The sequence below is a fragment of the Coregonus lavaretus genome (genome assembly GCF_964263955.1).
Source record: "Coregonus lavaretus genome assembly, chromosome: 32".
NCBI classification, from domain to species: Eukaryota; Metazoa; Chordata; class Actinopteri; order Salmoniformes; family Salmonidae; genus Coregonus; species Coregonus lavaretus.
Window position 1 is genome coordinate 38,116,365 of NC_140019.1, and position 21,421 is coordinate 38,137,785.

The 21,421-nt window shown below is 42.8% G+C and overlaps 1 protein-coding gene across 3 annotated transcripts in view; it reads right to left on the minus strand.

Annotated features, from left to right (window-relative positions):
- Positions 1 to 263: 263 nt before the first annotated feature.
- The window catches only part of LOC311107881 (neuroblast differentiation-associated protein AHNAK-like), a 50,859-nt gene continuing 29,701 nt past the window's right edge, over positions 264 to 21,421 (minus strand). For all 3 annotated transcript variants that reach the window (XM_084150464.1, XM_084150466.1, XM_084150465.1), the window contains one exon: positions 264 to 21,026. In XM_084150464.1, coding sequence (XP_084006590.1) covers positions 1,212 to 21,026 — 19,815 coding nt within the window. In that variant the 3' untranslated portion in view covers positions 264 to 1,211. The remainder of the gene's footprint in view (positions 21,027 to 21,421) is intronic.

Sequence of the window (21,421 nt, forward strand, 5' to 3'; positions counted from 1 at the left end):
CAGTGGGAGGGTGACAGTGAGAGGGTGACAGTGAGAGGGTGACAGTGGGAGGGTGACAGTGAGAGAGAGACAGTGGGAGGGTGACAGTGAGAGGGTGACAGTGAGAGGGTGACAGTGAGAGGGTGACAGTGAGAGGGTGACAGTGAGAGGGTGACAGTGAGAGGGTGACAGTGAGAGGGTGACAGTGAGAGGGTGACAGTGAGAGAGAGACAGTGAGAGAGAGACAGTGAGAGAGAGACAGTGAGAGAGAAAGAGTGATCCACCTGAATGTAATACAATGTCTACATTAAAAAACATGATTTGCTTCTGTTATTCTGTTTCTTTACATTACTAAATCTCTTGATTGTGCAAAAATACAAATGGATTCTTCAGCATTTGCTGTACTATTTTACAATTTGCACCGTTTTGGCATTTGGAGTAGAATTCAAATTAAACGTGTTGAAGCAAAAAGGGACAAATTGTAATAATCAAATTGGATGTAAAAAAACTTTAAAAATAAAATAAAGAAAATAAGTGCCTTCTCTCTCTCAAAGGTTAATAACAGCAGTTAATAGAGTTTACATAAACATTGCTTTTATTTGCAATTATGGTCTCTGACAGCATTGTCACTCTTGATAGAATGTTATACAGGGCCGACTCTATGTTGAGTAAATATGCTTCTGCAACGATTATATATCCAAAGCTTCAAAACAAAAGTAAATCATTTCATACATAAAAACTGAAAAGTAATTGTAGTTGTTGTTTTTTTTGTGTCTGTGTATATAAACATACTTTTCTTAAAAATAACAATTGAATCTATACTATTTCTGTGCAATAGACCCCCTGGATACAAAAAAATACCACACCTAATCTTAACTAAATGCATTTTAACAGAATGACAACACTTGGACTAAATATGTGAGGTACTGGTATGAATTTGGTGAGATGGTAATAGGTTCAATAAATTTTTGACTATGTACAAAAGACAATACATAATATTACAATGCAGATTCATCTTATTTACAGTTAAATTGTAGTCTGAACAATCCCATGTAAGTAAAATTTGTGGGGAAGGTCCAAAGGGAATAACAACACACGTATTGATACATTGCGCACAACTTAATGAGATGAGATGTGAACTCATCTGTCAAGTTTTAAATACTTGTGCAGTTAGGGGTGTTGTAAATAATTGGGTAGTACGTGAGAGAGTTTATAATCAGCCTCACAATTCATCATTTCTTTGGTGACACGGACAACTCAAGTTTTGGGAAACGGAAACCACCTCTAGACCCACTGTCGCTGCTGGAGGATGAAGACATTCTAGACTTTTTAGAGGGGAGAGATACACCCCCACTTCTCACCTCTACCCTCTCTTCACTGTCTTCACCCAGTCGCACTTCATATGAGCCCTTTGACTTTGAGCCAAAACCACCAAAGGTGCCAAACTTTAACTTGCCCTTCTTTCCTTTCACCTTGGCCCCCTCAACATCTACAGAGATGTCGCCACCCTCAGCACTTAAGTGACCTGAGGGGGAAGACACAGCCAGACCTCCTTCGTCACTCGCCACAGAGGAAGACCGATGCCTTGATTTCTTAAAAAGATCCAGTGAGGCTGACTTGCTCTTAGGGGACGCACCAAGCCCAGATCCTCCCTCTACTGACAACTTGCCACTTACTAACTCCCCGTGACTTAAACTCAACTCTTTGGAGCCCTTAACGCCGCCACTACCACCGGCTCGCAGTTCTGAGTCCGGCCCCTGGAAGCTTAGATCCGCTGCACTACCTCCCTTTGCTTTTGACTTGCCAAAACCGAACCTTGGCATCTTCGACTTTACTTTCTCACCACCGTGCAGCTCCAGGCTTGGAGAACTACCGCTAACCGAAGGAGCCTGCACATCAATCTTCCCACCCACCACTGCTGCTCTTGCTCCTGCATCAACATCTTCTCCCATCTCTGGTCCATGGTACTTTGAAACATTGATTTTGGGGAATGATACGTGTCCCTCTGGGAAATGTAGTCCACCGTATCCTGAAACATTTGACTCTACTTCTACTCCTCCTCCTCCTCCTCCAATATCTATCTTAGGAGCTTTTAAACCTCCTGAAAGGCTTGCCTCTCCTTTCAGATTTTTCCCGTTCACATTTACATCTACATCAGGTACATTTACCTGGGGCCCTTTGATTTTCATCCCTGGAAATTTTATGTTAGACTTAGTTTTTACATCTGGGACTTCCACATTTACATCTGGGCCCCCGATATTGGCTTGTAGGCTCCCAGATGACAAGCCACCAGACAGAGAGCCATCACCTTTAACTTTGGGAGATTTTACATCAAATTCCACATCGGGGAAATGAAGTTTTCCAAAGAAGGATTTCTTTACTTTTGCTCCTTTCAGGTGAAGCTCAGGAGAGTCAACATCTAAATCTACACCTGATGTTTCAAGGTCAATATCTACATCAGGTTTCTTCGCTTTCTCTTTGATTTTGGGTAGTTTGAATTTGCCTTTCTTTCCTTTGACATGAACGTCAACATCAGGGGCTTCTAGACTACTGTCAACCTCTGGCAAATGAACATCTAATTTGGGGCTCTTGCCTCCCATGTGGAACTTTGGAGCCTTGAATTTAGGTCCTTTGATATTTGCATCCCCTAGGTTAAGGTCAACCTCAGGTGCCTTCACATCCATCTTTCCGTGAGAAATATTCAGTTCAGGCCCTTCAACTTCTGGGGACCTGATACCAAATGTGGGACCTTTGAACTTTGGAAACTTGACATCTGGTTTATCAATACTGAAATCGGGACATCCCATATCAAGGGATCCACCGGACAACTTTGCATCAGGGCCTCTGATGTCGAGATCTGGACGAGAAATGTCAAAACTAGGTCCCTTTATGTCAATGTCAGCTTTAGGTGGGTTAAGATCGACATCCGGACCCTCCAGTTTAGGTCCTTTAAATCCAAATGATGGCATCTTCATCTTTGGCATCTTAAATCCTCCTGAACCTTCAATGTCAACATCTGGACCTTCAATGTCTACTTTGGGTGCTTTGAGATCTCCTGACATATCGAAATCTCCCTTTACCTTTGGACCTTTCAGGTTGAAGTCCATGTCAGGCATTGAGATGTTTGGTCCTGATATGGATGGCATCTTGAATTTCGAACCTTTGATTTTACCATCAGGGCCTTCAATGTCAAGTTCTGGACCTTTGATGTCCACTTTGGGCCCCTTAATGTTAATGTCAGCTTTAGGTAGATTAACATCAATATCTGGACCCTCAACTTTGTGTCCTTTGAATCCAAATGAGGGCATCTTCATCTTTGGCATCTTAAATCCTCCTGAACCTTCAATGTCAACATCTGGACCTTCAATGTCTACTTTGGGTGCTTTGAGGTCTCCTGACATATCAAAATCTCCCTTCACCTTTGGACCTTTCAGGTTGAAGTCCATGTCAGGCATTGAGATGTTTGGTCCTGATATGGATGGCATCTTGAATTTCGAACCTTTGATTTTACCATCAGGGCCTTCAATGTCAAGTTCTGGACCTTTGATGTCCACTTTGGGCCCCTTAATGTTAATGTCAGCTTTAGGTAGATTAACATCAATATCTGGACCCTCAACTTTGTGTCCTTTCATTCCAAATGATGGCATCTTCATCTTTGGCATCTTAAATCCTCCTGAACCTTCAATGTCAACATCTGGACCTTCAATGTCTACTTTGGGTGCTTTGAGATCTCCTGACATATCGAAATCTCCCTTTACCTTTGGACCTTTCAGGTTGAAGTCCATGTCAGGCATTGAGATGTTTGGTCCTGATATGGATGGCATCTTGAATTTCGAACCTTTGATTTTACCATCAGGGCCTTCAATGTCAAGTTCTGGACCTTTGATGTCCACTTTGGGCCCCTTAATGTCAATGTCAGCTTTAGGAAGATTAACATCAATATCTGGACCCTCAACTTTGTGTCCTTTGAATCCAAATGACGGCATCTTCATCTTTGGCATCTTAAATCCTCCTGAACCTTCAATATCAACATCTGGACCTTCAATGTCTACTTTGGGTGCTTTGAGGTCTCCTGACATATCAAAATCTCCCTTCACCTTTGGACCTTTCAGGTTGAAGTCCATGTCAGGCATTGAGATGTTTGGTCCTGATATGGATGGCATCTTGAATTTCGAACCTTTGATTTTGCCATCAGGGCCTTCAATGTCAAGTTCTGGACCTTTGATGTCCACTTTGGGCCCCTTAATGTCAATGTCAGCTTTAGGTAGATTAACATCAATATCTGGACCCTCAACTTTGTGTCCTTTGAATCCAAATGAGGGCATCTTCATCTTTGGCATCTTAAATCCTCCTGAACCTTCAATGTCAACATCTGGACCTTCAATGTCTACTTTGGGTGCTTTGAGGTCTCCTGACATATCAAAATCTCCCTTCACCTTTGGACCTTTCAGGTTGAAGTCCATGTCAGGCATTGAGATGTTTGGTCCTGATATGGATGGCATCTTGAATTTCGAACCTTTGATTTTACCATCAGGGCCTTCAATGTCAAGTTCTGGACCTTTGATGTCCACTTTGGGCCCCTTAATGTCAATGTCAGCTTTAGGAAGATTAACATCAATATCTGGACCCTCAACTTTGTGTCCTTTGATTCCGAATGATGGCATCTTCATCTTTGGCATCTTAAACCCTCCTGAACCTTCAATGTCAACATCTGGACCTTCAATGTCTATTTTGGGTGCTTTGAGGTCTCCTGACATATCAAAATCTCCCTTCACCTTTGGACCTTTCAGGTTGAAGTCCATGTCAGGCATTGAGATGTTTGGTCCTGATATGGATGGCATCTTGAATTTCGAACCTTTGATTTTACCATCAGGGCCTTCAATGTCAAGTTCTGGACCTTTGATGTCCACTTTGGGCCCCTTAATGTCAATGTCAGCTTTAGGAAGATTAACATCAATATCTGGACCCTCAACTTTGTGTCCTTTGATTCCGAATGATGGCATCTTCATCTTTGGCATCTTAAACCCTCCTGAACCTTCAATGTCAACATCTGGACCTTCAATGTCTATTTTGGGTGCTTTGAGGTCTCCTGACATATCAAAATCTCCCTTCACCTTTGGACCTTTCAGGTTGAAGTCCACATCAGGCATGGAGATTTTTGGGCCAGATATTGATGGCATCTTGAATTTCGGCCCTTTGATTTTACCATCAGGGCCTTCAATGTCAAGTTCTGGACCTTTGATGTCCACTTTGGGCCCCTTAATGTCAATGTCAGCTTTAGGTAGATTAACATCAATATCTGGACCCTCAACTTTGTGTCCTTTGAATCCAAATGACGGCATCTTCATCTTTGGCATCTTAAATCCTCCTGAACCTTCAATGTCAACATCTGGACCTTCAATGTCTACTTTGGGTGCTTTGAGGTCTCCCGACATATCAAAATCTCCCTTCACCTTTGGACCTTTCAGGTTGAAGTCCATGTCAGGCATTGAGATGTTTGGTCCTGATATGGATGGCATCTTGAATTTCGAACCTTTGATTTTACCATCAGGGCCTTCAATGTCAAGTTCTGGACCTTTGATGTCCACTTTGGGCCCCTTAATGTCAATGTCAGCTTTAGGAAGATTAACATCAATATCTGGACCCTCAACTTTGTGTCCTTTGATTCCGAATGATGGCATCTTCATCTTTGGCATCTTAAACCCTCCTGAACCTTCAATGTCAACATCTGGACCTTCAATGTCTATTTTGGGTGCTTTGAGGTCTCCTGACATATCAAAATCTCCCTTCACCTTTGGACCTTTCAGGTTGAAGTCCACATCAGGCATGGAGATTTTTGGGCCAGATATTGATGGCATCTTGAATTTCGGCCCTTTGATTTTACCATCAGGGCCTTCAATGTCAAGTTCTGGACCTTTGATGTCCACTTTGGGCCCCTTAATGTCAATGTCAGCTTTAGGAAGATTAACATCAATATCTGGACCCTCAACTTTGTGTCCTTTGAATCCAAATGACGGCATCTTCATCTTTGGCATCTTAAAGCCTCCTGAACCTTCAATATCAACATCTGGACCTTCAATGTCTACTTTGGGTGCTTTGAGGTCTCCTGACATATCAAAATCTCCCTTCACCTTTGGACCTTTCAGGTTGAAGTCCATGTCAGGCATTGAGATGTTTGGTCCTGATATGGATGGCATCTTGAATTTCGAACCTTTGATTTTGCCATCAGGGCCTTCAATGTCAAGTTCTGGACCTTTGATGTCCACTTTGGGCCCCTTAATGTCAATGTCAGCTTTAGGTAGATTAACATCAATATCTGGACCCTCAACTTTGTGTCCTTTGAATCCAAATGACGGCATCTTCATCTTTGGCATCTTAAATCCTCCTGAACCTTCAATGTCAACATCTGGACCTTCAATGTCTACTTTGGGTGCTTTGAGGTCTCCTGACATATCAAAATCTCCCTTCACCTTTGGACCTTTCAGGTTGAAGTCCATGTCAGGCATTGAGATGTTTGGTCCTGATATGGATGGCATCTTGAATTTCGAACCTTTGATTTTACCATCAGGGCCTTCAAAGTCAAGTTCTGGACCTTTGATGTCCACTTTGGGCCCCTTAATGTCAATGTCAGCTTTAGGAAGATGAACATCAATATCTGGACCCTCAACTTTGTGTCCTTTCATTCCGAATGATGGCATCTTCATCTTTGGCATCTTAAATCCTCCTGAACCTTCAATGTCAACATCTGGACCTTCAATGTCTACTTTGGGTGCTTTGAGGTCTCCTGACATATCAAAATCTCCCTTCACCTTTGGACCTTTCAGGTTGAAGTCCATGTCAGGCATTGAGATGTTTGGTCCTGATATGGATGGCATCTTGAATTTCGAACCTTTAATTTTACCATCAGGGCCTTCAATATCAAGTTCTGGACCTTTGATGTCCACTTTGGGCCCCTTAATGTCAATGTCAGCTTTAGGAAGATTAACATCAATATCTGGACCCTCAACTTTGTGTCCTTTGATTCCGAATGATGGCATCTTCATCTTTGGCATCTTAAACCCTCCTGAACCTTCAATGTCAACATCTGGACCTTCAATGTCTATTTTGGGTGCTTTGAGGTCTCCTGACATATCAAAATCTCCCTTCACCTTTGGACCTTTCAGGTTGAAGTCCACATCAGGCATGGAGATTTTTGGGCCAGATATTGATGGCATCTTGAATTTCGGCCCTTTGATTTTACCATCAGGGCCTTCAATGTCAAGTTCTGGACCTTTGATGTCCACTTTGGGCCCCTTAATGTCAATGTCAGCTTTAGGAAGATTAACATCAATATCTGGACCCTCAACTTTGTGTCCTTTGAATCCAAATGACGGCATCTTCATCTTTGGCATCTTAAAGCCTCCTGAACCTTCAATATCAACATCTGGACCTTCAATGTCTACTTTGGGTGCTTTGAGGTCTCCTGACATATCAAAATCTCCCTTCACCTTTGGACCTTTCAGGTTGAAGTCCATGTCAGGCATTGAGATGTTTGGTCCTGATATGGATGGCATCTTGAATTTCGAACCTTTGATTTTGCCATCAGGGCCTTCAATGTCAAGTTCTGGACCTTTGATGTCCACTTTGGGCCCCTTAATGTCAATGTCAGCTTTAGGTAGATTAACATCAATATCTGGACCCTCAACTTTGTGTCCTTTGAATCCAAATGACGGCATCTTCATCTTTGGCATCTTAAATCCTCCTGAACCTTCAATGTCAACATCTGGACCTTCAATGTCTACTTTGGGTGCTTTGAGGTCTCCTGACATATCAACATCTCCCTTCACCTTTGGACCTTTCAGGTTGAAGTCCATGTCAGGCATTGAGATGTTTGGTCCTGATATGGATGGCATCTTGAATTTCGAACCTTTGATTTTACCATCAGGGCCTTCAAAGTCAAGTTCTGGACCTTTGATGTCCACTTTGGGCCCCTTAATGTCAATGTCAGCTTTAGGAAGATTAACATCAATATCTGGACCCTCAACTTTGTGTCCTTTCATTCCGAATGTTGGCATCTTCATCTTTGGCATCTTAAATCCTCCTGAACCTTCAATGTCAACATCTGGACCTTCAATGTCTACTTTGGGTGCTTTGAGGTCTCCTGACATATCAAAATCTCCCTTCACCTTTGGACCTTTCAGGTTGAAGTCCATGTCAGGCATTGAGATGTTTGGTCCTGATATGGATGGCATCTTGAATTTCGAACCTTTGATTTTACCATCAGGGCCTTCAATGTCAAGTTCTGGACCTTTGATGTCCACTTTGGGCCCCTTAATGTCAATGTCAGCTTTAGGAAGATTAACATCAATATCTGGACCCTCAACTTTGTGTCCTTTGATTCCGAATGATGGCATCTTCATCTTTGGCATCTTAAATCCTCCTGAACCTTCAATGTCAACATCTGGACCTTCAATGTCTACTTTGGGTGCTTTGAGGTCTCCTGACATATCAAAATCTCCCTTCACCTTTGGACCTTTCAGGTTGAAGTCCATGTCAGGCATTGAGATGTTTGGTCCTGATATGGAAGGCATCTTGAATTTTGGCCCTTTGATTTTACCATCTGGGCCTTCAATGTCAAGTTCTGGACCTTTGATGTCCACTTTGGGCCCCTTAACGTCAATGTCAGCTTTAGGTAGATTAACATCAATATTTGGACCCTCAACGTTGTATCCTTTGAATCCAAATGATGGCATCTTCATCTTTGGCATCTTAAATCCTCCTGAACCTTCAATGTCAATATCTGGACCTTCAATGTCTACTTTGGGTGCTTTGAGGTCTCCTTCGATCTTGGGGACTGAAACATCGAAATCTCCCTTTACCTTTGGACTTTTCAGGTTGAAGTCCATGTCAGGCATTGAGATGTTTGGTCCTGATATGGATGGCATCTTGAATTTTGGCCCTTTGATTTTAGCATCTGGACCTTCAATGTCTAGGTTTGGTCCTTTGATGTCTCCTTCGATCTTTGGGACTGGTATATTGATATCTCCTTTCATCTTTGGACCTTTCAGGTTGAAGTCCACATCAGGCATGGAGATTTTTGGTCCTGACATTGACGGCATCTTGTATTTTGGGCCCTTGATTTTGCCATCAGGGCTTTCAATGTCAATTTCCGGACCTTTAATATCGACACTGGGTCCCTTGAAGTCAATGTCACCTTTAGGAAGGTTAATATCTACATCTGGTATCTCTACCTTCGGGCTTTTGAATCCAAATTTAGGCATTTTGAATTTGGATCCTTTGACTTTAGGGCTTGTAGCCCCAACATCAAGCTCAAGACTACCTTTCGGTCCTTTGACATTGATATCTCCTTTTGCAAGCTTTACATCAACCTCAGGAGACTTTACTTTTGTCCCTTTGAATCCAAACTTTGGCATTTTGAACTTAGACTTCTTTGGTGTAATGTCAGGACTCTCTATTGAGACATCCAATCCATCAATTTCAGCTTTGGGTGTGCCCATTTCTCCCTGAACTCCCCCCTTGAACTTTGGCCCTTTGAGATTGAAATCAACATCAGGCATTGACATTTTGGGGCCAGACATAGAGGGCATCTTCATCTTTGGCATTTTAATTCCTCCTGAACCTTCAATGTCAACATCTGGTCCTTCAATGTCTACTTTGGGTGCTTTGAGATCTCCTGACATATCAAAATCTCCCTTCACCTTTGGACCTTTCAGGTTGAAGTCCATGTCAGGCATTGAGATGTTTGGTCCTGATATGGAAGGCATTTTGAATTTCGAACCTTTTATTTTACCATCAGGGCCTTCAATGTCAAGTTCTGGACCTTTGATGTCCACTTTGGGCCCCTTAATGTCAATGTCAGCTTTAGGAAGATTAACATCAATATCTGGACCCTCAACTTTGTGTCCTTTGAATCCAAATGACGGCATCTTCATCTTTGGCATCTTAAAGCCTCCTGAACCTTCAATGTCAACATCTGGACCTTCAATGTCTACTTTGGGTGCTTTGAGGTCTCCTGACATATCAAAATCTCCCTTCACCTTTGGACCTTTCAGGTTGAAGTCCATGTCAGGCATTGAGATGTTTGGTCCTGATATGGATGGCATCTTGAATTTTGAACCTTTGATTTTACCATCAGGGCCTTCAATGTCAAGTTCTGGACCTTTGATGTCCACTTTGGGCCCCTTAATGTCAATGTCAGCTTTAGGAAGATTAACATCAATATCTGGACCCTCAACTTTGTGTCCTTTGATTCCGAATGATGGCATCTTCATCTTTGGCATCTTAAATACTCCTGAACCTTCAATGTCAACATCTGGACCTTCAATGTCTACTTTGGGTGCTTTGAGGTCTCCTGACATATCAAAATCTCCCTTCACCTTTGGACCTTTCAGGTTGAAGTCCATGTCAGGCATTGAGATGTTTGGTCCTGATATGGATGGCATCTTGAATTTCGAACCTTTGATTTTACCATCAGGGCCTTCAATGTCAAGTTCTGGACCTTTGATGTCCACTTTGGGCCCCTTAATGTCAATGTCAGCTTTAGGTAGATTAACATCAATATCTGGACCCTCAACTTTGTGTCCTTTGAATCCAAATGACGGCATCTTCATCTTTGGCATCTTAAATCCTCCTGAACCTTCAATGTCAACATCTGGACCTTCAATGTCTACTTTGGGTGCTTTGAGGTCTCCTGACATATCAAAATCTCCCTTCACCTTTGGACCTTTCAGGTTGAAGTCCATGTCAGGCATTGAGATGTTTGGTCCTGATATGGATGGCATCTTGAATTTCGAACCTTTGATTTTACCATCAGGGCCTTCAATGTCAAGTTCTGGACCTTTGATGTCCACTTTGGGCCCCTTAATGTCAATGTCAGCTTTAGGAAGATTAACATCAATATCTGGACCCTCAACTTTGTGTCCTTTGATTCCGAATGATGGCATCTTCATCTTTGGCATCTTAAATCCTCCTGAACCTTCAATGTCAACATCTGGACCTTCAATGCCTATTTTGGGTGCTTTGAGGTCTCCTGACATATCAAAATCTCCCTTCACTTTCGGGCCTTTCAGGTTGAAGTCCACATCGGGCATTGAGATCTTTGGTCCTGATATTGATGGACTTTTAATGTCAACTTTGGGAGCCTTGATGTCAATGTCAGCTTTTGGAAGGTGGACATCAATATCTGGACCCTCCAATTTAGATCCTTTGATTCCAAATGATGGCATCTTCATCTTTGGCATCTTAAATCCTCCTGAACCTTCAATATCAACATCTGGACCTTCAATGTCTACTTTAGGTGCTTTGAGGTCTCCTGACATATCAAAATCTCCCTTCACCTTTGGACCTTTCAGGTTGAAGTCCATGTCAGGCATTGAGATGTTTGGTCCTGATATGGATGGCATCTTGAATTTCGAACCTTTGATTTGACCATCAGGGCCTTCAATGTCAAGTTCTGGACCTTTGATGTCCACTTTGGGCCCCTTAATGTCAATGTCAGCTTTAGTAAGATTAACATCAATATCTGGACCCTCAACTTTGTGTCCTTTAATTCCGAATGATGGCATCTTCATCTTTGGCATCTTAAATCCTCCTGAACCTTCAATGTCAACATCTGGACCTTCAATGTCTACTTTGGGTGCTTTGAGGTCTCCTTTTATCTTTGGCACTGACACATCCACATCCCCCTTCAGCTTAGGACCTTTAAGATTGAAGTCCACATCGGGCATTGAGATCTTTGGGCCTGACACTGATGGCATCTTGAATTTTGGGCCCTTAATTTTCCCATCAGGGCCTTCAATGTCAAGTTCTGGACCTTTGATGTTAATATTAGGTCCCTTGATGTCAATGTCAGCTTTTGGTAGGTTGACATCAACATCTCCCTCAACTTTGGGTCCTTTGATTCCAAATGAGGGCATCTTCATCTTTGGCATCTTAAATCCTCCTGAACCTTCAATGTCAACATCTGGACCATCAATGTCTACTTTGGGTGCTTTGAGGTCTCCTGACATATCAAAATCTCCCTTCACTTTCGGACCTTTCAGATTGAAGTCCATGTCAGGCATTGAGATGTTTGGTCCTGATATGGATGGCATCTTGAATTTCGAACCTTTGATTTTACCATCAGGGCCTTCAATGTCAAGTTCTGGACCTTTGATGTCCACTTTGGGCCCCTTGATGTCAATGTCAGCTTTAGGTAGATTAACATCAATATCTGGACCCTCAACTTTGTGTCCTTTGAATCCAAATGACGGCATCTTCATCTTTGGCATCTTAAATCCTCCTGAACCTTCAATATCAACATCTGGACCTTCAATGTCTACTTTGGGTGCTTTGAGGTCTCCTGACATATCAAAATCTCCCTTCACCTTTGGACCTTTCAGGTTGAAGTCCATGTCAGGCATTGAGATGTTTGGTCCTGATATGGATGGCATCTTGAATTTCGAACCTTTGATTTTACCATCAGGGCCTTCAATGTCAAGTTCTGGACCTTTGATGTCCACTTTGGGCCCCTTAATGTCAATGTCAGCTTTAGGAAGATTAACATCAATATCTGGACCCTCAACTTTGTGTCCTTTGATTCCGAATGATGGCATCTTCATCTTTGGCATCTTAAATCCTCCTGAACCTTCAATGTCAACATCTGGACATTCAATGTCTACTTTGGGTGCTTTGAGGTCTCCTGACATATCAAAATCTCCCTTCACTTTCGGGCCTTTCAGATTGAAGTCCACATCGGGCATTGAGATCTTTGGGCCTGACACTGATGGCATCTTGAATTTTGGGCCCTTAATTTTCCCATCAGGGCCTTCGATGTCAAGTTCTGGACCTTTGATGTCCACTTTGGGCCCCTTAATGTCAATGTCAGATTTTGGTAGGTTGACATCAATATCTGGACCCTCAACTTTATGTCCTTTCATTCCAAATGATGGCATCTTCATCTTTGGCATCTTAAATCCTCCTGAACCTTCAATGTCAACATCTGGACCTTCAATGTCTACTTTGGGTGCTTTGAGGTCTCCTTTTATCTTTGGCACTGACACATCCACATCCCCCTTCAGCTTAGGACCTTTCAGATTGAAGTCCACATCAGGCATTGTGATCTTTGGGCCTGACACTGATGGCATCTTGAATTTTGGGCCCTTGATTTTCCCGTCAGGGCCTTCGATGTCAAGTTCTGGACCTTTGATGTTAACATTAGGTCCCTTGATGTCAAAATCACCTTTAGGTAGTTTGACATCAACATCTCCCTCAACTTTGGGTCCTTTGATTCCAAATGAGGGCATCTTCATCTTTGGCATCTTAAATCCTCCTGAACCTTCAATGTCAACATCTGGACCTTCAATGTCTACTTTGGGTGCTTTGAGGTCTCCTGACATATCAAAATCTCCCTTCACTTTCGGGCCTTTCAGATTGAAGTCCACATCGGGCATTGAGATCTTTGGTCCAGATATTGATGGACCTTTAATGTCAATTTTGGGAGCCTTGATGTCAATGTCAGCTTTAGGAATATTAACATCAATATCTGGACCCTCAACTTTGTGTCCTTTCATTCCAAATGATGGCATCTTCATCTTTGGCATCTTAAATCCTCCTGAACCTTCAATGTCAACATCTGGACCTTCAATGTCTACTTTGGGTGCTTTGAGGTCTCCTGACATATCAAAATCTCCCTTCACCTTTGGACCTTTCAGGTTGAAGTCCATGTCAGGCATTGAGATGTTTGGTCCTGATATGGATGGCATCTTGAATTTCGAACCTTTGATTTTACCATCAGGGCCTTCAATGTCAAGTTCTGGACCTTTGATGTCCACTTTGGGCCCCTTAATGTCAATGTCAGCTTTTGGTAGGTTGACATCAATATCTGGACCCTCAACTTTATGTCCTTTCATTCCAAATGATGGCATCTTCATCTTTGGCATCTTAAATCCTCCTGAACCTTCAATGTCAACATCTGGACCTTCAATGTCTACTTTGGGTGCTTTGAGGTCTCCTTTTATCTTTGGCACTGACACATCCACATCCCCCTTCAGCTTAGGACCTTTCAGATTGAAGTCCACATCAGGCATTGAGATCTTTGGGCCTGACACTGATGGCATCTTGAATTTTGGGCCCTTGATTTTCCCGTCAGGGCCTTCGATGTCAAGTTCTGGACCTTTGATGTTAACATTAGGTCCCTTGATGTCAAAATCACCTTTAGGTAGTTTGACATCAACATCTCCCTCAACTTTGGGTCCTTTGATTCCAAATGAGGGCATCTTCATCTTTGGCATCTTAAATCCTCCTGAACCTTCAATGTCAACATCTGGACCTTCAATGTCTACTTTGGGTGCTTTGAGGTCTCCTGACATATCAAAATCTCCCTTCACTTTCGGGCCTTTCAGATTGAAGTCCACATCGGGCATTGAGATCTTTGGTCCAGATATTGATGGACCTTTAATGTCAATTTTGGGAGCCTTGATGTCAATGTCAGCTTTAGGAAGATTAACATCAATATCTGGACCCTCAACTTTGTGTCCTTTCATTCCAAATGATGGCATCTTCATCTTTGGCATCTTAAATCCTCCTGAACCTTCAATGTCAACATCTGGACCTTCAATGTCTACTTTGGGTGCTTTGAGGTCTCCTGACATATCAAAATCTCCCTTCACCTTTGGACCTTTCAGGTTGAAGTCCATGTCAGGCATTGAGATGTTTGGTCCTGATATGGATGGCATCTTGAATTTCGAACCTTTGATTTTACCATCAGGGCCTTCAATGTCAAGTTCTGGACCTTTGATGTCCACTTCTGGACCCTTAATGTCAATGTCAGCTTTAGGAAGATTAACATCAATATCTGGACCCTCAACTTTGTGTCCTTTGAATCCAAATGACGGCATCTTCATCTTTGGCATCTTAAATCCTCCTAAACCTTCAATGTCAACATCTGGACCTTCAATGTCTACTTTGGGTGCTTTGAGGTTTCCTGACATATCAAAATCTCCCTTCACCTTTGGACCTTTCAGGTTGAAGTCCATGTCAGGCATTGAGATGGTTGGTCCTGATATGGATGGCATCTTGAATTTCGAACCTTTGATTTTACCATCAGGGCCTTCAATGTCAAGTTCTGGACCTTTGATGTCCACTTTGGGCCCCTTAATGTCAATGTCAGCTTTAGGTAGATTAACATCAATATCTGGACCCTCAACTTTGTGTCCTTTCATTCCAAATGATGGCATCTTCATCTTTGGCATCTTAAATCCTCCTGAACCTTCAATGTCAACATCTGGACATTCAATGTCTACTTTGGGTGCTTTGAGGTCTCCTGAAATATCAAAATCTCCCTTCACTTTCGGGCCTTTCAGATTGAAGTCAACATCGGGCATTGAGATCTTTGGTCCAGATATTGATGGAACTTTAATGTCAATTTTGGGAGCCTTGATGTCAATGTCAGCTTTAGGAAGATTAACATCAATATCTGGACCCTCAACTTTGTGTCCTTTCATTCCAAATGATGGCATCTTCATCTTTGGCATCTTAAATCCTCCTGAACCTTCAATGTCAACATCAGGACCTTCAATGTCTACTTTGGGTGCTTTGAGATCTCCTGACATATCAAAATCTCCCTTCACCTTTGGACCTTTCAGGTTGAAGTCCATGTCAGGCATTGAGATGTTTGGTCCTGATATGGATGGCATCTTGAATTTCGAACCTTTGATTTTACCATCAGGGCCTTCAAGGTCAAGTTCTGGACCTTTGATGTCTCCTTCGATCTTGGGGACTGGTATATTGATATCTCCTTTCATCTTTGGACCTTTCAGGTTGAAGTCCACATCAGGCATGGAGATTTTTGGTCCAGATATTGATGGCATCTTGAATTTCGGCCCTTTGATTTTACCATCAGGGCCTTCAATGTCAAGTTCTGGACCTTTGATGTCCACTTTGGGCCCCTTAATGTCAATGTCAGCTTTAGGTAGATTAACATCAATATCTGGACCCTCAACTTTGTGTCCTTTAATTCCGAATGATGGCATCTTCATCTTTGGCATCTTAAATCCTCCTGAACCTTCAATGTCAACATCTGGACCTTCAATGTCTACTTTGGGTGCTTTGAGGTCTCCTGACATATCGAAATCTCCCTTTACCTTTGGACCTTTCAGATTGAAGTCCACATCGGGCATTGAGATATTTGGGCCTGACACTGATGGCATCTTGAATTTTGGGCCCTTAATTTTCCCATCAGGGCCTTCGATGTCAAGTTCTGGACCTTTGATGTTAACATTAGCTCCCTTGATGTCAATGTCACCTTTAGGTAGTTTGACATCAACATCTCCCTCAACTTTGGGTCCTTTGATTCCAAATGAGGGCATCTTCATCTTTGGCATCTTAAATCCTCCTGAACCTTCAATGTCAACATCTGGACCATCAATGTCTACTTTGGGTGCTTTGAGGTCTCCTGACATGTCAAAATCTCCCTTCACCTTTGGACCTTTCAGGTTGAAGTCCATGTCAGGCATTGAAATCTTTGGTCCTGATATTGATGGACCTTTAATGTCAACTTTGGGATTCTTGATGTCAATGTCAGCTTTTGGTAGGTTGACATCAATATCTGGACCCTCAACTTTGTGTCCTTTGAATCCAAATGACGGCATCTTCATCTTTGGCATCTTAAATCCTCCTGAACCTTCAATATCAACATCTGGACCTTCAATGTCTACTTTGGGTGCTTTGAGGTCTCCTGACATATCAAAATCTCCCTTCACCTTTGGACCTTTCAGGTTGAAGTCCATGTCAGGCATTGAGATGTTTGGTCCTGATATGGATGGACCTTTAATGTCAACTTTGGGAGCCTTGATGTCAATGTCACCTTTAGGTAGTTTGACATCAACATCTCCCTCAACTTTGGGTCCTTTGATTCCAAATGAGGGCATCTTCATCTTTGGCATCTTAAATCCTCCTGAACCTTCAATGTCAACATCTGGACCTTCAATGTCTACTTTGGGTGCTTTGAGGTCTCCTGACATATCAAAATCTCCCTTCACTTTCGGGCCTTTCAGATTGAAGTCCACATCGGGCATTGAGATCTTTGGTCCAGATATTGATGGACCTTTAATGTCAATTTTGGGAGCCTTGATGTCAATGTCAGCTTTAGGAAGATTAACATCTATATCTGGACCCTCAACTTTGTGTCCTTTCATTCCAAATGATGGCATCTTCATCTTTGGCATCTTAAATCCTCCTGAACCTTCAATGTCAACATCTGGACCTTCAATGTCTACTTTGGGTGCTTTGAGGTCTCCTGACATATCAAAATCTCCCTTCACCTTTGGACCTTTCAGGTTGAAGTCCACATCGGGCATTGAGATCTTTGGTCCAGATATTGATGGACCTTTAATGTCAATTTTGGGAGCCTTGATGTCAATGTCAGCTTTAGGAAGATTAACATCAATATCTGGACCCTCAACTTTGTGTCCTTTCATTCCAAATGATGGCATCTTCATCTTTGGCATCTTAAATCCTCCTGAACCTTCAATGTCAACATCTGGACCTTCAATGTCTACTTTGGGTGCTTTGAGGTCTCCTGACATATCAAAATCTCCCTTCACCTTTGGACCTTTCAGGTTGAAGTCCACATCGGGCATTGAGATCTTTGGTCCAGATATTGATGGACCTTTAATGTCAACTTTGGGAGCCTTGATGTCAATGTCACCTTTAGGTAGTTTGACATCAACATCTCCCTCAACTTTGGGTCCTTTGATTCCAAATGAGGGCATCTTCATCTTTGGCATCTTAAATCCTCCTGAACCTTCAATGTCAACATCTGGACCTTCAATGTCTACTTTGGGTGCTTTGAGGTCTCCTGACATATCAAAATCTCCCTTCACTTTCGGGCCTTTCAGATTGAAGTCCACATCGGGCATTGAGATCTTTGGTCCAGATATTGATGGACCTTTAATGTCAATTTTGGGAGCCTTGATGTCAATGTCAGCTTTAGGAAGATTAACATCAATATCTGGACCCTCAACTTTGTGTCCTTTCATTCCAAATGATGGCATCTTCATCTTTGGCATCTTAAATCCTCCTGAACCTTCAATGTCAACATCTGGACCTTCAATGTCTACTTTGGGTGCTTTGAGGTCTCCTGACATATCAAAATCTCCCTTCACCTTTGGACCTTTCAGGTTGAAGTCCACATCGGGCATTGAGATCTTTGGTCCAGATATTGATGGACCTTTAATGTCAATTTTGGGAGCCTTGATGTCAATGTCAGCTTTAGGAAGATTAACATCAATATCTGGACCCTCAACTTTGTGTCCTTTCATTCCAAATGATGGCATCTTCATCTTTGGCATCTTAAATCCTCCTGAACCTTCAATGTCAACATCTGGACCTTCAATGTCTACTTTGGGTGCTTTGAGGTCTCCTGACATATCAAAATCTCCCTTCACCTTTGGACCTTTCAGGTTGAAGTCCACATCGGGCATTGAGATCTTTGGTCCAGATATTGATGGACCTTTAATGTCAATTTTGGGAGCCTTGATGTCAATGTCAGCTTTAGGAAGATTAACATCAATATCTGGACCCTCAACTTTGTGTCCTTTCATTCCAAATGATGGCATCTTCATCTTTGGCATCTTAAATCCTCCTGAACCTTCAATGTCAACATCTGGACCTTCAATGTCTACTTTGGGTGCTTTGAGGTCTCCTGACATATCAAAATCTCCCTTCACTTTCGGGCCTTTCAGATTGAAGTCCACATCGGGCATTGAGATCTTTGGTCCAGATATTGATGGACCTTTAATGTCAATTTTGGGAGCCTTGATGTCAATGTCAGCTTTAGGAAGATTAACATCAATATCTGGACCCTCAACTTTGTGTCCTTTCATTCCAAATGATGGCATCTTCATCTTTGGCATCTTAAATCCTCCTGAACCTTCAATGTCAACATCTGGACCTTCAATGTCTACTTTGGGTGCTTTGAGGTCTCCTTTTATCTTTGGCACTGACACATCCACATCCCCCTTCAGCTTGGGACCTTTCAGATTGATGTCCATATCAGGCATTGAGATCTTTGGGCCTGACATTGATGGCATCTTGAATTTTGGGCCCTTGATTTTCCCGTCAGGGCCTTCGATGTCAAGTTCTGGACCTTTGATGTTAACATTAGGTCCCTTGATGTCAATGTCACCTTTAGGTAGTTTGACATCAACATCTCCCTCAACTTTGGGTCCTTTGATTCCAAATGAGGGCATCTTCATCTTTGGCATCTTAAATCCTCCTGAACCTTCAATGTCAACATCTGGACCTTCAATGTCTACTTTGGGTGCTTTGAGGTCTCCTGACATATCAAAATCTCCCTTCACTTTCGGGCCTTTCAGATTGAAGTCCACATCGGGCATTGAGATCTTTGGTCCAGATATTGATGGACCTTTAATGTCAATTTTGGGAGCCTTGATGTCAATGTCAGCTTTAGGAAGATTAACATCAATATCTGGACCCTCAACTTTGTGTCCTTTCATTCCAAATGATGGCATCTTCATCTTTGGCATCTTAAATCCTCCTGAACCTTCAATGTCAACATCTGGACCTTCAATGTCTACTTTGGGTGCTTTGAGGTCTCCTGACATATCAAAATCTCCCTTCACTTTCGGGCCTTTCAGTTTGAAATCCACATCGGGCATTGAGATCTTTGGTCCTGATATTGATGGACTTTTAATGTCAACTTTGGGAGCCTTGATGTCAATGTCAGCTTTTGGTAGGTTGACATCGACATCAGGACCCTCAAATCCGTCTCCTTTGATTCCAAATGATGGCATCTTTACTTTGGGTATCTTGAAACCGCCTTCTGGACCTTCTATATCAACACCTGAACCTTGAACTTTGGGTGCTTTGATGTCAACACCACCCATCTTCTTTCCTCCTTTCACATTCATAGATGGGCCTGATACATCTACATCTACCCCTGGAACCGAAACATCCACAGTGCCCTTCACATGCGGTAGTTTAACATCTCCATCGCTCTCTGCACCTCCAGTGTTCAGTCCAAAATATGGCATTTTGATGCCACCTTTGAGTTTGCTTTCACTTTCAATTGTTGTTTCTTTTATCGACGGTCCTTTTACAGACATTTTCACTGAGCCAGACTCCTTTATACCTGAGGTATTAATGTCAAGTGTTGGCGCTCTTATGTCTGTTGATATCTTGCCTCCGTTCAACCCTGTATCAATGCCTGGCATACTGGGTAAGGAAACCCCACCCTGGTTGCCTCCGGAGAGACCTACGCTCCCAGACCCTCTCATCTGTTGATCACTAATGGTTATTCCAGGTACTGAACCTCCTACCCTACCCTTCCAGTCTGCATTGCCTCTCCCAGGCAAATTAACGTCTACTCCTCTCACCTCCCCTTTACCCATTGATATGGAGCTGGAGGAAATAGTTGTTGTTCTTCCAGGGACCGTGACATTGACTGATCCTGCCTGGTAGTCAGCTGAGTCACCGGAAACCTGAAATCTCCCATCCCCTTGCTGACCCCCTCTATAGAGGCCGAACTCCCCCTGACCCTTCGCCCCAGACATCCCAAAGCTAGGTCCTTTGAATCTGATCCCTGCTGCTCCACCATCTCCCCCCTCTATCTCCCTCGTAACAGTGGTGGTCTTCACCCCTCCAGTGCTCCAGTGCTTCTCAGAGGAGCTAGTTACATCCGGCCCAGTGAAAGAAACACCATCACCTCCTAGTTCAAAATCACCCCCCTCCAATCCGCCTCCTATACCTGAAGGGCTTCCGCTTCCGTGCAAAACTCGGATTTGAGATGAGCTGTCCCCTCCTGACTGCTCGTATCGTAGCCCTTTGAACTCTGGGCTGGTTAGCTCAAGCTGCTCATCCACGCCCCCCGGCATGTCCACAGTGTAGGTAGTGATGCGACGGGTGATGGTAGTGATCGTGCTGCCGTCGGTGCTGGTGCTGCTGTGGCGCTCCGTACGGACGTCCACGCCCTCAGCCAGATCCTCAGACTTCAGCCGGGGCTTAATCTTCTTGGAATATATTCTCTTGTAGTCTTCATCATCCCCACTCTGGTCTCGTCAAAAGAAGGTGAAATCAGTAATTGCAGTAATTCATGAATTTATTACATTAGGTAATACCACTGTTGTTGAAAATATACAGTACGAACATTCGATATGGAAGTAAGTCTATTTGAGAAAATTGTATGATAATTTGAGACAAGAGTGAAGTGTGTTTCAAGAAGTCTGTGTTCACCAGGGTTGGGGTCAATTCCATTTCAATTCCAGTGAATTCAGAAAGTAAACCTAATTCTAATTACAAATCAAAATTTTCCTAATTTTAAAACCATTGAAGAGAATTGGAATTCCAGTGTACTTCCTGAATTGACTGGAAGTTAAATAGAATTGACCCCAAACCTGGTGTTCACAAAAGCCATTGAAAAGTGTATTAAAATCCTGAAAAATTC